This window comes from Hypomesus transpacificus, chromosome 2 (genome assembly GCF_021917145.1).
Source record: "Hypomesus transpacificus isolate Combined female chromosome 2, fHypTra1, whole genome shotgun sequence".
Classification (NCBI taxonomy): Eukaryota; Metazoa; Chordata; class Actinopteri; order Osmeriformes; family Osmeridae; genus Hypomesus; species Hypomesus transpacificus.
Genome location: NC_061061.1, coordinates 16,842,320 through 16,854,428, shown reverse-complemented (window position 1 = coordinate 16,854,428; position 12,109 = coordinate 16,842,320). Strand labels below are relative to the sequence as shown.

The 12,109-nt window shown below is 41.8% G+C and overlaps 2 protein-coding genes across 4 annotated transcripts; both read left to right on the top strand.

Annotated features, from left to right (window-relative positions):
* The first annotated feature begins 642 nt into the window (after positions 1-642).
* On the top strand, positions 643-3,311 carry LOC124474091 (chymotrypsin-like elastase family member 2A). The gene is made up of 8 exons (XM_047029973.1): positions 643-751; positions 955-1,043; positions 1,201-1,301; positions 1,637-1,762; positions 1,991-2,127; positions 2,438-2,583; positions 2,873-3,025; positions 3,231-3,311. Exons 1-8 carry the CDS (start codon positions 715-717, stop codon positions 3,246-3,248), a joined length of 807 nt encoding a protein of 268 aa, XP_046885929.1. The 5' UTR covers positions 643-714; the 3' UTR covers positions 3,249-3,311.
* Positions 3,312-4,626: 1,315 nt separating this feature from the next.
* On the top strand, positions 4,627-11,289 carry LOC124474077 (chymotrypsin-like elastase family member 2A). 3 transcript variants are annotated; one of them, XM_047029951.1, is made up of 14 exons: positions 4,627-4,666; positions 5,118-5,206; positions 6,051-6,145; positions 6,238-6,360; positions 6,550-6,686; positions 7,372-7,517; positions 7,858-8,029; positions 8,216-8,304; positions 9,149-9,243; positions 9,331-9,453; positions 9,649-9,785; positions 10,073-10,218; positions 10,547-10,699; positions 10,932-11,289. In XM_047029951.1, the coding sequence occupies exons 1-14, from the start codon at positions 4,630-4,632 to the stop codon at positions 10,947-10,949; spliced, it is 1,560 nt and encodes a 519-aa protein (XP_046885907.1). In that variant the 5' UTR covers positions 4,627-4,629; the 3' UTR covers positions 10,950-11,289. The 3 variants fall into 3 exon arrangements, 2 of the variants coding, with proteins under 2 accessions (XP_046885907.1, XP_046885914.1); XR_006956771.1 differs by lacking the exon at positions 10,932-11,289 and having other exon boundaries at positions 9,377-9,453; XM_047029958.1 differs by lacking the exons at positions 4,627-4,666; positions 5,118-5,206 and having other exon boundaries at positions 6,106-6,145; positions 6,284-6,360.
* The last annotated feature ends 820 nt before the right edge of the window (positions 11,290-12,109 follow it).

Here is a 12,109-nt window from a genome sequence, read left to right as displayed (position 1 = left end):
GCAGGCTCAAGGGCAGAGTTTCATATCATCTACTGTACAACACACCAAACGCATGGTGACCTAGAAAAGACAGATTCTGAAAGTTTGTTTCTTCAACAAACACGCACTGTTTTTGCACTTTTGTCCCAAAATAATGAATGCAGCAGATAATCGAGAACTGGAAGTGCACAATTGTTATGGTATTGCAATTGCAAATCAAATTAATATAGAATTGTACTGATTCACTGCACTGTGAATTAGTATGTGTTTTACTGTTGCAATGTGTGTATGTTTATCCAATAAAACACGAACATCACCAATAATTAAAGACTAAAAGGACCATTCGTCAGTTCAGTCCCATTTTGTTCAAATGTTCATACTTATCTCACTACCATGGGACAACTGAATAACACTGATAACAACTGATGACACAGGATTACACAACGATGAGGCATCTGTCAGTATGTGTGCATCATGGTGCACCATACATCTGCATGAAGCATATCTTTGAAACCTTAACTGCCTCAGAGACATCCGTAGAGCCTGCTGCCAGTTAAGGTTCAGCCAGGAAAACAGAAGTAAACTTTGTAAATATTTACTTGAAATATCCCCAAAAATATGTTATCTCTGTTCTGTGAATTTCGCAGGTGTCATGGAAACACAATGGTCAGTTGTACAACCAGCTACAGTATATAAAGGCTAAAACCCACCTTGCTTTCTCCGAAGACAATCATCATGAAGTTTCTGATCTTGGCTCTGTTTGTTGCTGGTGGTAAGAGAAAGTCAATATTGCAAATTAGTACACAGTCCACTTCACATGCTGTATCTGCATAGCAGATACATGTTTTATATTGATCAACTATGCCCTCACAGCTTTTCAACTTAACAAATCAACTGTGTGTGTCTGTGTGTGTGTCTGTGTGTGTGTGGTGTGTGTGTGTGTGTCTGTGTGTGTGTTGTGTGTGTGGTTCCCAGCCTACGGGTGCGGCCTGCCCACCTTCCCCCCTGTCCTGACCAGGGTCGTCGGTGGCGATGATGTCCGCCAGCACAGCTGGCCCTGGCAGGTATGTTTACACCCCCTCAACCTCAAACCTTCACTCCCAAAGTTTCCTTCCCAAAGGGGAGCGTGTCATCACCAATGTCCGCCGATTCACCCTCCTGTTCTCAGTTGAATTCGGTTGATGGTGACTTTGGTGTTGGTGTGTTTCCTGTGTGCTCCAGGTGTCCCTGCAGTACAGGGGCAGCAGTGGCAGTTACCACCACACCTGTGGAGCCTCTCTGATCTCCAGCCAGTGGGTCATGACTGCTGCTCACTGCATCAGGTAACTCCAGCACACAGGCATCACAGTGCTCCGTGTCTTGATTTGAGGTTGCGGGCCGGAAAGTTAAGTTGCAGGATCTCGATTGTGTGACAAATAACCCCGTAATTGACTAACAGTGAGTCCATACTTAGTTCAAGTTATTTGCTCTTGTGGTACTTTCTATCTATTGTGAGCAAAGTATGTTAAGATGAAATATATATTTTACACAAAGCATCCACTGGCATCTCCAACTGAAGGGTCTGAGCTATTGAGGTTCCGACTTCCTGAGGAGAAAACCACCACAGTTTCCTTCCACTTCTGACCCTTCCTGTGTGTGTTCCCTTGTGGCCTTGCAGCAGCCGCAACACCTACAAGGTCTTCCTGGGCAAGCACAACTTGAAGAACGCCAATGAGGCCGGGTCCATGGGTATTGCTCCCGCCAAAATTATCGTCCACGAGAAGTGGGATTCTTCCAGAATCCGGTGATTATTTGATTTGGTCCTTGTTACTGATTGATGGTGTGAATGACTGATGGAGTGAGTGAGTGATAGAGTGAGTGATGGAGTGAGTGAATGATAGAGTGAGTGATAGAGTGAGTGAACGAGTGAATGGAAGCGTGGCTGTATTAGACGGGACGCCACATTAAAGCCGTTACATCCATCAATGATGTCACCATCACAGTGTTTCACTCTAACTTGTTGCTCCCTCAGCAACGACATCGCCCTGATCAAGCTGCCCTCTCCCATCTCCTTCTCTAACACCGTCATTGCCGCCTGTCTTCCTGACTCTGGTGCCATCCTGGCCCACAATGCACCTTGCTACGTCACTGGCTGGGGACGCCTCTGGAGTAGGTTTTTTCTGCCAATCGTTTGTTCGTCGTTCAACTGCAAATACCCCGAGTGTAAAATGAGAATCAAAAACACTGAACAATTTGTTCCAACGAAAATGGAGATGTGTTTAGCGAGTTCCAAACTTCCGGTGTGTGAATATTTATGGCCAACACAGATATTGATTCTTCCTTTCCTTCTCCATATCAACGTCTGAGCAAGTTACAATTGATGAGATACATATGTAGGCCTACAGCCAACAAACAATAATAACAGCTCAGACGTTTCAAGACATTCTCTGATCTGAGTTCTACCTGTTCTCCGGTACAGCTGGAGGCCCCATCGCTGACATCCTGCAGCAGGCTCTCCTGCCGGTGGTTAGCCACCCCAACTGCTCCAAGCCTGACTGGTGGGGCAGCCTGGTCACCAACGACATGGTCTGTGCCGGAGGAGATGGAAACCTGGCTAGCTGCAATGTGAGTCATCCTGCTTCCTGCCTCAGTCCTGTCAGAAGAACAGAACTGTGCAATCAGTACAATCTTTTAGTAGTATACAATCAAGAAAACCTTTTAGAAAATAAGTTGTAGAGGTGGACTGTTTATGCTCTTGTGGGGAAACTTTTTCGGAGACTGTTTATTAAGTATTTCCTTGATTTAAAAAAAAAGAATAGCTTCTGTGATTGTTGGAGGGAGGCTACAGCAGTGACTTCTCATGAAATACATCCTTAACATCAAAAAACAAAATGTCCGCCTCTGTGGTTGTCAGGGAGACTCTGGCGGCCCCCTGAACTGCCAGAACTCCGACGGCTCCTGGGACGTGCACGGAGTGGTCAGCTTCGGCTCCAGCATGGGCTGCAACTACCCTAAGAAGGCCTCTGTCTTTACCCGCGTCAGCGCCTACATCCCCTGGATCAACAACGTGAGTGGAGGCCCCCTACCGTCCTGGACTTATCCACATGGCCTGGCCTACTGGAATCATTTTACTAGATCAAATCATGTATTCGTATAGCCCTTTTTACAAGAGTGTCCCTCAAGGGTTTGATAGAGATGATAATGCAATGTGCATGTAGCTGTATTTACAGTGCATACTGAAATATTGCTTTTTCTTTTCTTTTTTTCTCCAGGTGATGACGATGAACTAAGACGAGGATGTGTTTGACAGCTGTTAACTGATAAAACTTAAAATTAAAAGTGAATTCACTGTTTCTCTATTTTTTTTGTTAGTGCAAATGATGTAATAATAATAACACATCTAAATACATGTGATATTTGTTTCACATGAATCTCACGGTGCACTTTGCCATTTTAGGTATGTGGTTCAAAGTGTTGAGTCTTAATGGTGATCTTTTTCATAACACCATCTACACAAAAGCTTATGTATGCCCAAACATTGTATACTAGACAGACATTAGTCTCAAGCAGAGAAGACTGCTGATTTTCTCACGATTTCAAAGCCTAATTTAACATACTTGTCTGTGGGGTTTTTTCCATTCAAATTTGGATGCGTAGTTACCAACACATTTTTCTGTGGTGTGATGAACTTAAAACAAATTATAAATCCCATTCTAATTGAAAAGGACAACATTAAGACACTTACATTTACATTTAAATTAAGAATTAAATGTTTATTAATTTCTTCTTAAAGTTTTTCATAAATCCCTCTTACATTTATTATTGCCAATCTACTGGAGGATTAAGTTTCTCTAATTAAATTATTAGGCCTTTGTAGCTTTCAAAACATAAGCTATCGTGAACCATATGGTGTCTGTTTTCACAGTGTGGACTGATCCAGCATTTATAAAGTATTATATATCTTGTATTTATCATATTGTTGGTGGTAAAGTGGGCACTTATAGATACAGTTGTGGCCATAAGTTTTGGCAATGACACATCTTGTGTTTTGCAAAGTTTGCAGGTTCAGTATTTGAGGAAAATGTTTTCACGTTTCTATAGAATACTGGAATACAATAAGGCAAAAAAGCCAAAGCTTTTTTGGAGCAAACATTTTCAATTTATGCAAATAGTCCCTTCTTTTACAGCAGTCAATCTGCTCTTAAAATCCAATCAGAATGATAGAGTGATTTCACCTAGCTGGAACTAGTTCACACTTTCTCCTGTGCTGCTGATGTGAATTACTGAAATTATGTTAGCAGTCATTTTCTGGCTAGCACTGGTCCATCTTGGACACTTTAACAGGATTCTAAGTGCATCATTGTGTGCCACTTTTATCTTCTTTATCTTTGCTTTACTGTAGCTGCACCATAGGTGAGCTGTATACAGTGGAATACAGTATGCTCTAAAAAGAGATTTCATAACTTCTTCAGTACACATATGAAATTTGCGTGCCAGCATATTTCATAAACTGAAACTTAAACAAACATATACATATTCACACGTACAGTTCAGCTATTTCATGACACCTGTGCAATTCGCACAGGTGCAACAGTTACATAAGTGTTGTGGTAGCTTATGGGGTTACCATATAAGCTCATTCTCAGCTGAACTCCACAGAAGAGAGGCACCATGAAGCTGATGATTGTTGCTTTGCTTGTCGCTGGTGGTAAGATATCATAAAACTGAATATATAAACAAAATGTCTGAGAAAGGAAACAGGGTATCTCCTTAATTAAGTAATTTGGGAAAACATCAAATGTAGATAGTTGATAACATAAATCTCCAAAAATGTGTGTCATAAAATGGTTTAACATATAGATTAAGATATATTATTTTACGATGATACTGTACATATGTAGTGTAGCGTCCTTGTTTGGCCACTGTAAAGCAACATGTGTGTGTGTGGGTGTATGTGTGCGTGCGTGTGTGTGTGTGTGTGTGTGTGCGTGTGTGTGTGTGTGCGTGTGTGTGGGTGTGTGTCTGTCTGTGTGTGTGTGTCTGTCTGTGTGTGTGTGTGTGTGTGTGTGTGTGTGTGTGTGTGGGTGTATGTGTGCGTGCGTGCGTGTGTGTGTGTGTGTGTGTGCGTGTGTGTGTGTGCGTGTGTGTGTGTGTGTCAGCCTACGGGTGTGGTGTGCCCACCTTCCCCCCCTCCACAAGCAGGGTGGTGGGCGGAGTAGACGTGCGTGAGAACAGCTGGCCATGGCAGGTACGTTCACTTCTCTCCTTGTCTCTTTCAGTCAGACGCAGAGTCAACTGACAATAAATATCAATATATGTATATATTGTCCATTAAATTTACATCAAATGTGCCTTCGACATTCTGGTAACATAGTATAACACAAAAAATGAAAACATACCCATTCTTCCTAGCTAGTGAGATCTTGAGCCTCCTGCCAGATGGCTGCTGGAAGAATGAGTGAAGGGGTGGGTGGGGTCATTGTAGACCTGGGTTGCCTTTTTGGTTATGGTTGTTTGCATAGGTTCTGTATGGAAGCAAATCAGTGACTTGAAAAGTATTGAATACTTAGTGCAGAAATTTAAACAGCACCTAATTTGTTGGTTTTGAATTCACCTCTTTAAAATTGATAAATGAAAGTATTTAAATGTATAAAATAAATAAATCAAGGTTCAGAAATTCTGGTTGCTCAAATTTGAACTGTAAAATTAAAATCCTAAAAATTCTATAAAACAAATCCAAGCTTCAAAAATTCAAATACACTGGTGAAATTTAGATTCCGGTTAAATCGATTTTTGGGATCTGAATTTTACTGTTGGAATTTGCGCAACCTTCATTTCTGAATTTAGAATTGTTTTATCAGATTTTTTTTACATGAGAATAAATTCATATTTAAATTTTAAAGAGGTGAATTCAAAACCAACAAATTCGGTGTGTTTACATTTCAATATTAAGTAAACAATGCCTTTTCAAATTCAAAACATTATGCCACTGATTTGCTTCCATAGTCCTTTCATCTCCCAACTCTGTGTCTTGGCATCATAAGGTTGAACAAAACCCTGTTTTCTTCCATACTTATTTCTGTGTGTTTCAGGTGTCCCTCCAGTACGACCTCAGTGGTTTCCACCACAGCTGTGGTGCAACTCTGCTCTCTGAGGAGTGGATCATGACTGCTGCTCACTGCATCACGTAACAACAAAAACGACCAACTCTCCAATCTGAAATTGTTCAGGCTTAATATTGAGTTTCTAACTCTTGTTTTGTGTGTTGTGTCCATGCAGTTCAGGCCGCATCTACAAGGTCTATCTGGGCAAGCACAGCCTGAAGGATGACGAGGCCGGTTCTGAGTTCATCAGTGTCGCTAAGGTCATCTACCACCCGAAATGGGTTTCCTCAAGTGGCATGTGAGTTTCCAAACACCCTCCTCTTGATCAGAATGCCTTCTGTGAACACAAATGCAGGTTCAAATATGATGGATGGATAGATAAATGAAAGAAGGAAGGAATTTGTGATCTACACTTAAGCTGAAGTGCATATATTTAAATACAAACAATGCTTAGTAATCCCTCCTTCCCCCCGCTATGACCCTTCAGTTACGACCTTGCCATGCTCAAGTTGAGGACCCCTGTCACCTTCTCTGACTCCATCAAGCCTGCCTGCCTTCCCAAGTTCGAGCAGATCCTGCCCCATGACACACCCTGTTACGTGACCGGCTGGGGACGTCTCTCCAGTAGGATAACCATTCATTAATCACAGCTGAAAGGACATGAATCATGAAATGAAGGAATCAGGAAATGAATCATCATTTCACTTCATACCTGCCCAGAGACGGGTCATTATCATTAGTAAAATGACTGTAAAACCCTGGATTGTATATTAGTCCTCAAAGGTGTGACCAGTTTTGTGTCTGGTAAGATTAAATGCTTCCACACATATCCTCGATAAATTCTAGTGGCTCAGTATTACAATCAGATTCTTTTTTATTTGTATTTTATTTAAAGGGACAATGCACATTAATCAACATGAGCACAGAGTTCAACATGTAAATGTGCCGGATTTAGCCATACAGGCTAATTTTCATCCTCAGTCCTTAGCAGGTTGATGGCTTAAAACAATAGATAAGTTACAACAATAACAACAACATAAACATAAAACAAGAAACGCATAGGCGTAGACAAATAAAATGACACAGCCACTATTCCAGATCATGACAGCTAGCCGGTTAATGCCATGAGAAAAAAATTAACACAAGTAGCATACAGTAGAAAGTAGGTAAAAAGTGGATAGACACACATTAGAGCACAACAACCACACAGAAGCACACACAGAGACAATACAATTCTGGTGTGTTGCCCTGTATTGTTCTGTAGCCGTAGAGATGAGACCTGAGGGTTGAACTTGTTCTGTTCTGGTAGCCAACGGAGCCGGCGCGGACATCCTGCAGCAGGCTCTGCTCCCCATCGTGGAGCACGCCACCTGCAAGAAGAACGACTGGTGGAGCGTCATGGTGACGGACAAAATGGTCTGCGCAGGAGGAGATGGGGAGCGCAGCGGCTGCTTTGTGAGTCTTAATATTAATATTAATATTAATAATAAATTTGATTTGTTATGCACCTTTCATGTACTCAAAGCACTAGCCTTATCTACTCACGACCCCCTTTCAGAGAAACACAATCTGTTCTTTTTTTAAAAGGGGGTCTTGGGGGTTATGAGGCAGAACTGTGGGTTATATTTTGAGGGGTTTGCTAATGAAATCATTGTAAACGAACAATATCAAAAATGTCAACAAAATGTACGAACAGTGGCTTATTTCCTTCTGTTGTTGTTCCTGCCAGTGTCTGGCTATGAACTATTTACTTAATTAAAACAAAAACAAAATGGCTGCCCCCTGTGGTTGTTAGGGAGACTCTGGCGGCCCCCTGAACTGCCAGAACCCTGATGGCTCCTGGGCGGTTCATGGTGTGTTCAGCTTCGGATCTGGACAGGGGTGCAACGTCGTCAAGAAGCCCTCCGTCTTCACCCGCATCAGCACCTTCGTTGACTGGATAGAAGATATCTTAAATCCCCCAAAACGTGTGTCATAAAATGGTTTAACATATATAGTAAGAGATATTAATTACATGATGATACTGTATTTAGTGTAGTGTTATTTTTTGGCCACTGTAAAGCAACACGTGTGTGTATGTGTGGGTGCATGTGTGTGTGTGTGTGTGTGTGTGTGTGTGTGTGTGGGTGTGTGTGTGTGTGTTTGTGTGTCAGCCGACGGGTGTGGTGTGCCCACCTTCCCCCCCTCCACAAGCAGGGTGGTGGGCGGAGTAGACGTGCGTGAGCACAGCTGGCCATGGCAGGTACGTTCACTTCTCTCCTTGTCTCTTTCAGTCAGACGCAGAGTCAACTGACAATAAATATCAATATATGTATATATTGTCCATTAAATTTACATCAAATGTGCCTTCGACATTCTGGTAACATAGTATAACACAAAAAATGAAAACATACCCATTCTTCCTAGCTAGTGAGATCTTGAGCCTCCTGCCAGATGGCTGCTGGAAGAATGAGTGAAGGGGTGGGTGGGGTCATTGTAGACCTGGGTTGCCTTTTTGGTTATGGTTGTTTGCATAGGTTCTGTATGGAAGCAAATCAGTGACTTGAAAAGTATTGAATACTTAGTGCAGAAATTTAAACAGCACCTAATTTGTTGGTTTTGAATTCACCTCTTTAAAATTGATAAATGAAAGTATTTAAATGTATAAAATAAATAAATCAAGGTTCAGAAATTCTGGTTGCTCAAATTTGAACTGTAAAATTAAAATCCTAAAAATTCTATAAAACAAATCCAAGCTTCAAAAATTCAAATACACTGGTGAAATTTAGATTCCGGTTAAATCGATTTTTGGGATCTGAATTTTACTGTTGGAATTTGCGCAACCTTCATTTCTGAATTTAGAATTGTTTTATCAGATTTTTTTTACATGAGAATAAATTCATATTTAAATTTTAAAGAGGTGAATTCAAAACCAACAAATTCGGTGTGTTTACATTTCAATATTAAGTAAACAATGCCTTTTCAAATTCAAAACATTATGCCACTGATTTGCTTCCATAGTCCTTTCATCTCCCAACTCTGTGTCTTGGCATCATAAGGTTGAACAAAACCCTGTTTTCTTCCATACTTATTTCTGTGTGTTTCAGGTGTCCCTCCAGTACGACCTCAGTGGTTTCCACCACAGCTGTGGTGCAACTCTGCTCTCTGAGGAGTGGATCATGACTGCTGCTCACTGCATCACGTAACAACAAAAACTACCAATTTTCCAATCTGAACGTTTTCAGGCTTAATATTGAGTTGCTAACTATTGTGGGTTGTGTCCATGCAGATCAGGCCGCATCTACAAGGTCTATCTGGGCAAGCACAGCCTGAAGGATGACGAGGCCGGTTCTGAGTTCATCAGTGTCGCTAAGGTCATCTACCACCCGAAATGGGTTTCCTCAAGTGGCATGTGAGTTTCCAAACACCCTCCTCTTGATCAGAATGCCTTCTGTGAACACAAATGCAGGTTCAAATATAAGTATGATGGATAGATGGATAAATGAAAGAAGGAAGGAATTTGAGATCTATACTTGAGCTGAAGTGCATATATTTAAATATAAAAAGTGCTTAGTAATCCCTCCTTCCCCCCGCTATGACCCTTCAGTAACGACCTTGCCATGCTCAAGTTGAGGACCCCTGTCACCTTCTCTGACTCCATCAAGCCTGCCTGCCTTCCCAAGTTCGAGCAGATCCTGCCCCATGACACACCCTGTTACGTCACCGGCTGGGGACGTCTCTCCAGTAGGATAACCATTCATTAATCACAGCCAATCATTTCACTTCATGCCCGCCCAGAGACGGGTCATTATCATCAGTAAAATGACTGTAAAACCCTGGATTGTATAGTAGTCCTCAAAAGGTGTGACCAGTTTTGTGTATTGTAAGATAAAATGCTTCCAAACATATCCTTGATCAATTCTGGTGGGTTAGAATTTAGAATCAGATTCTGTGTAGAAGTGTGTCGCCCTGAACCTGTTCTGTAGCAGTAGAGATGAGACCTGAGGGTTGAACTTGTTCTGTTCTGGTAGCCAACGGAGACAACACGGACATCCTGCAGCAGGCTCTGCTCCCCATCGTGGAGCACGCCACCTGCAAGAAGAACGACTGGTGGAGCGTCATGGTGACGGACAAAATGGTCTGCGCAGGAGGAGATGGGGAGCGCAGCGGCTGCTTTGTGAGTCTTAATATTAATAATAACACATTGGATTTGTTATGCACCTTTTATGGACTCAAAGCACTAGCCTTATCTAATCACGACCCCCTTTCAGAGAAACACAATCTGTTCTTTTTTTGAAAAGGGGGTCTTGGGGGTTATGAGGCAGAACTGTGGGTTATATTTTGAGGAGTTTGCTAATGAAATCATTGTAAACAAACAATATCAATAACTTCACCAAAATGTACGAACAGAACAGTGGCTTAATTCTTTCTGTTGTTGTCTCTGGCAGTGACTAGCTAGGGAAACTATTTAACAAAACAAAATGGCTGCCCTCTGTGGTTGTTAGGGAGACTCTGGCGGCCCCCTGAACTGCCAGAACCCTGATGGCTCCTGGGTGGTTCATGGTGTGTTCAGCTTCGGATCTGGACAAGGGTGCAACGTCGTCAAGAAGCCCTCCGTCTACACCCGCACCAGCGCCTACGTTGACTGGATCAATAGAGTGAGTGGAGGCCTCACAGTACTTCGTGTTCTGCAGATGTTCCCTGTATAGTTTAGTACCATAGTAGGCTATATATGCATTTTTGTTCCGTACCAAAGGGCATTTGTAGGATTTAAGTGACATTATTTATTGTTAGCTATCATATGTATTTAGCTCATATCAATGTTGTCATTTCCTAACATTATCATTCATTATATTCATTCATGGTATTCATTCTGTCATTTCTCTCCAGATCATGACCCAACACTAAAGAGTGGATCTACCGCACAGGGCGGATCTAGAGATTTTCATTCGGGGTGGCAATGGGGTGGCAGAAGGAAGTTGTTGGGTGGCCTCCTGGAGGAAAATCAAACCCAAAGTAGGGGGGTACAGTACTCCTTATGGTAAATGATTAGGCTATAACATGTATTTTAAATTAAACAGTAACATTAATGTTATTTTTTTAAATGTTATGTAATGTACAAATAATATTTTTCCATGGGAAGATTGGGGTGGCAGCTGCCACCCCTTGCCACCCCTTAGATCCGCCACTGCTACCGCATTCCTTCTGTTAATTAGGTTCGCATCAAATAAAAAACATATTCTGTGCATTTTCTGAGTCTTTAAGTCTTTTTGTTTAGGCGTTACAGCATTGCTCAAAAGTCAAAACCACACTTCTCATTCAGTGGTACTGGTGTCTCAGTTTGTGTGTAGGCCTATCCGCTCGGGTCGATTCTACACCTACCTCACCCGCCATCATGTGATCAAAGGGAGGGTGGGCTCCGGTGTGTTTCCATGGCGCTGGCGATACACAATCCGCAGTCCGAAGTATTTTGGTTGACAGTGCAAGTTTTTGAGCTCCAGAGTGGCTTTGATGCTTTATTAGCACAGCCTGAATTCAAGTTTACAGCAACAATCGTGAAAGATGATACTAACAAAATGTTTGTTTTGAGCAAGGATACATAATTGCTGTATCCATATCCTACATTATCGCCGTATCTTCACATTAGTCACTAGCCTGACGTTTTCATACTCATCATTCTCGTCAGAATATGAGTCTGATACTGCTCCATTGGTCTGGTCATTAGTCAGATTATTAGGCCTTTGTATCTTTCAAAACATAAGCCATTAATTTATGTGAAATGCAGCTATCGTGAACCATATGGTGTCTGTTTTCACAGTGTGGACTGATCCAGTATTTATAAAGTATTGTACATCTTGTATTAATCATATTGTTGGTGGTAAAGTGAGCGCTCTGTACCCATAAACTGAAACTTAAACAAACACACACACACATTCACATGCACAGTTTACCTATTCCATGATGACACCTGTGAATTTCACATTGAGTGCAACGGTTTAGGACATATCGGAACGAATATTTCATTTATCTACAAGGTTATTTTTTTGGCAGAACCTCAGATATGTTTT

What these genes read in the sequence shown, in the direction of transcription:
- LOC124474091 (XM_047029973.1), top strand. Translation starts at nt 715, where the DNA reads ATGAAGTTTCTGATCTTGGCTCTGTTTGTTGCTGGTG. An exon ending in GGCTCTGTTTGTTGCTGGTG is followed by an intron (nt 752 to 954) that starts GTAAGAGAAAGT and finishes TGTGGTTCCCAG; the next exon opens with CCTACGGGTGCGGCCTGCCC. An exon ending in TGGCTGGGGACGCCTCTGGA is followed by an intron (nt 2,128 to 2,437) that starts GTAGGTTTTTTC and finishes TCTCCGGTACAG; the next exon opens with CTGGAGGCCCCATCGCTGAC.
- LOC124474077 (XM_047029951.1), top strand. Translation starts at nt 4,630, where the DNA reads ATGAAGCTGATGATTGTTGCTTTGCTTGTCGCTGGTG. An exon ending in CGGCTGGGGACGTCTCTCCA is followed by an intron (nt 6,687 to 7,371) that starts GTAGGATAACCA and finishes CTGTTCTGGTAG; the next exon opens with CCAACGGAGCCGGCGCGGAC. An exon ending in CGGCTGGGGACGTCTCTCCA is followed by an intron (nt 9,786 to 10,072) that starts GTAGGATAACCA and finishes CTGTTCTGGTAG; the next exon opens with CCAACGGAGACAACACGGAC.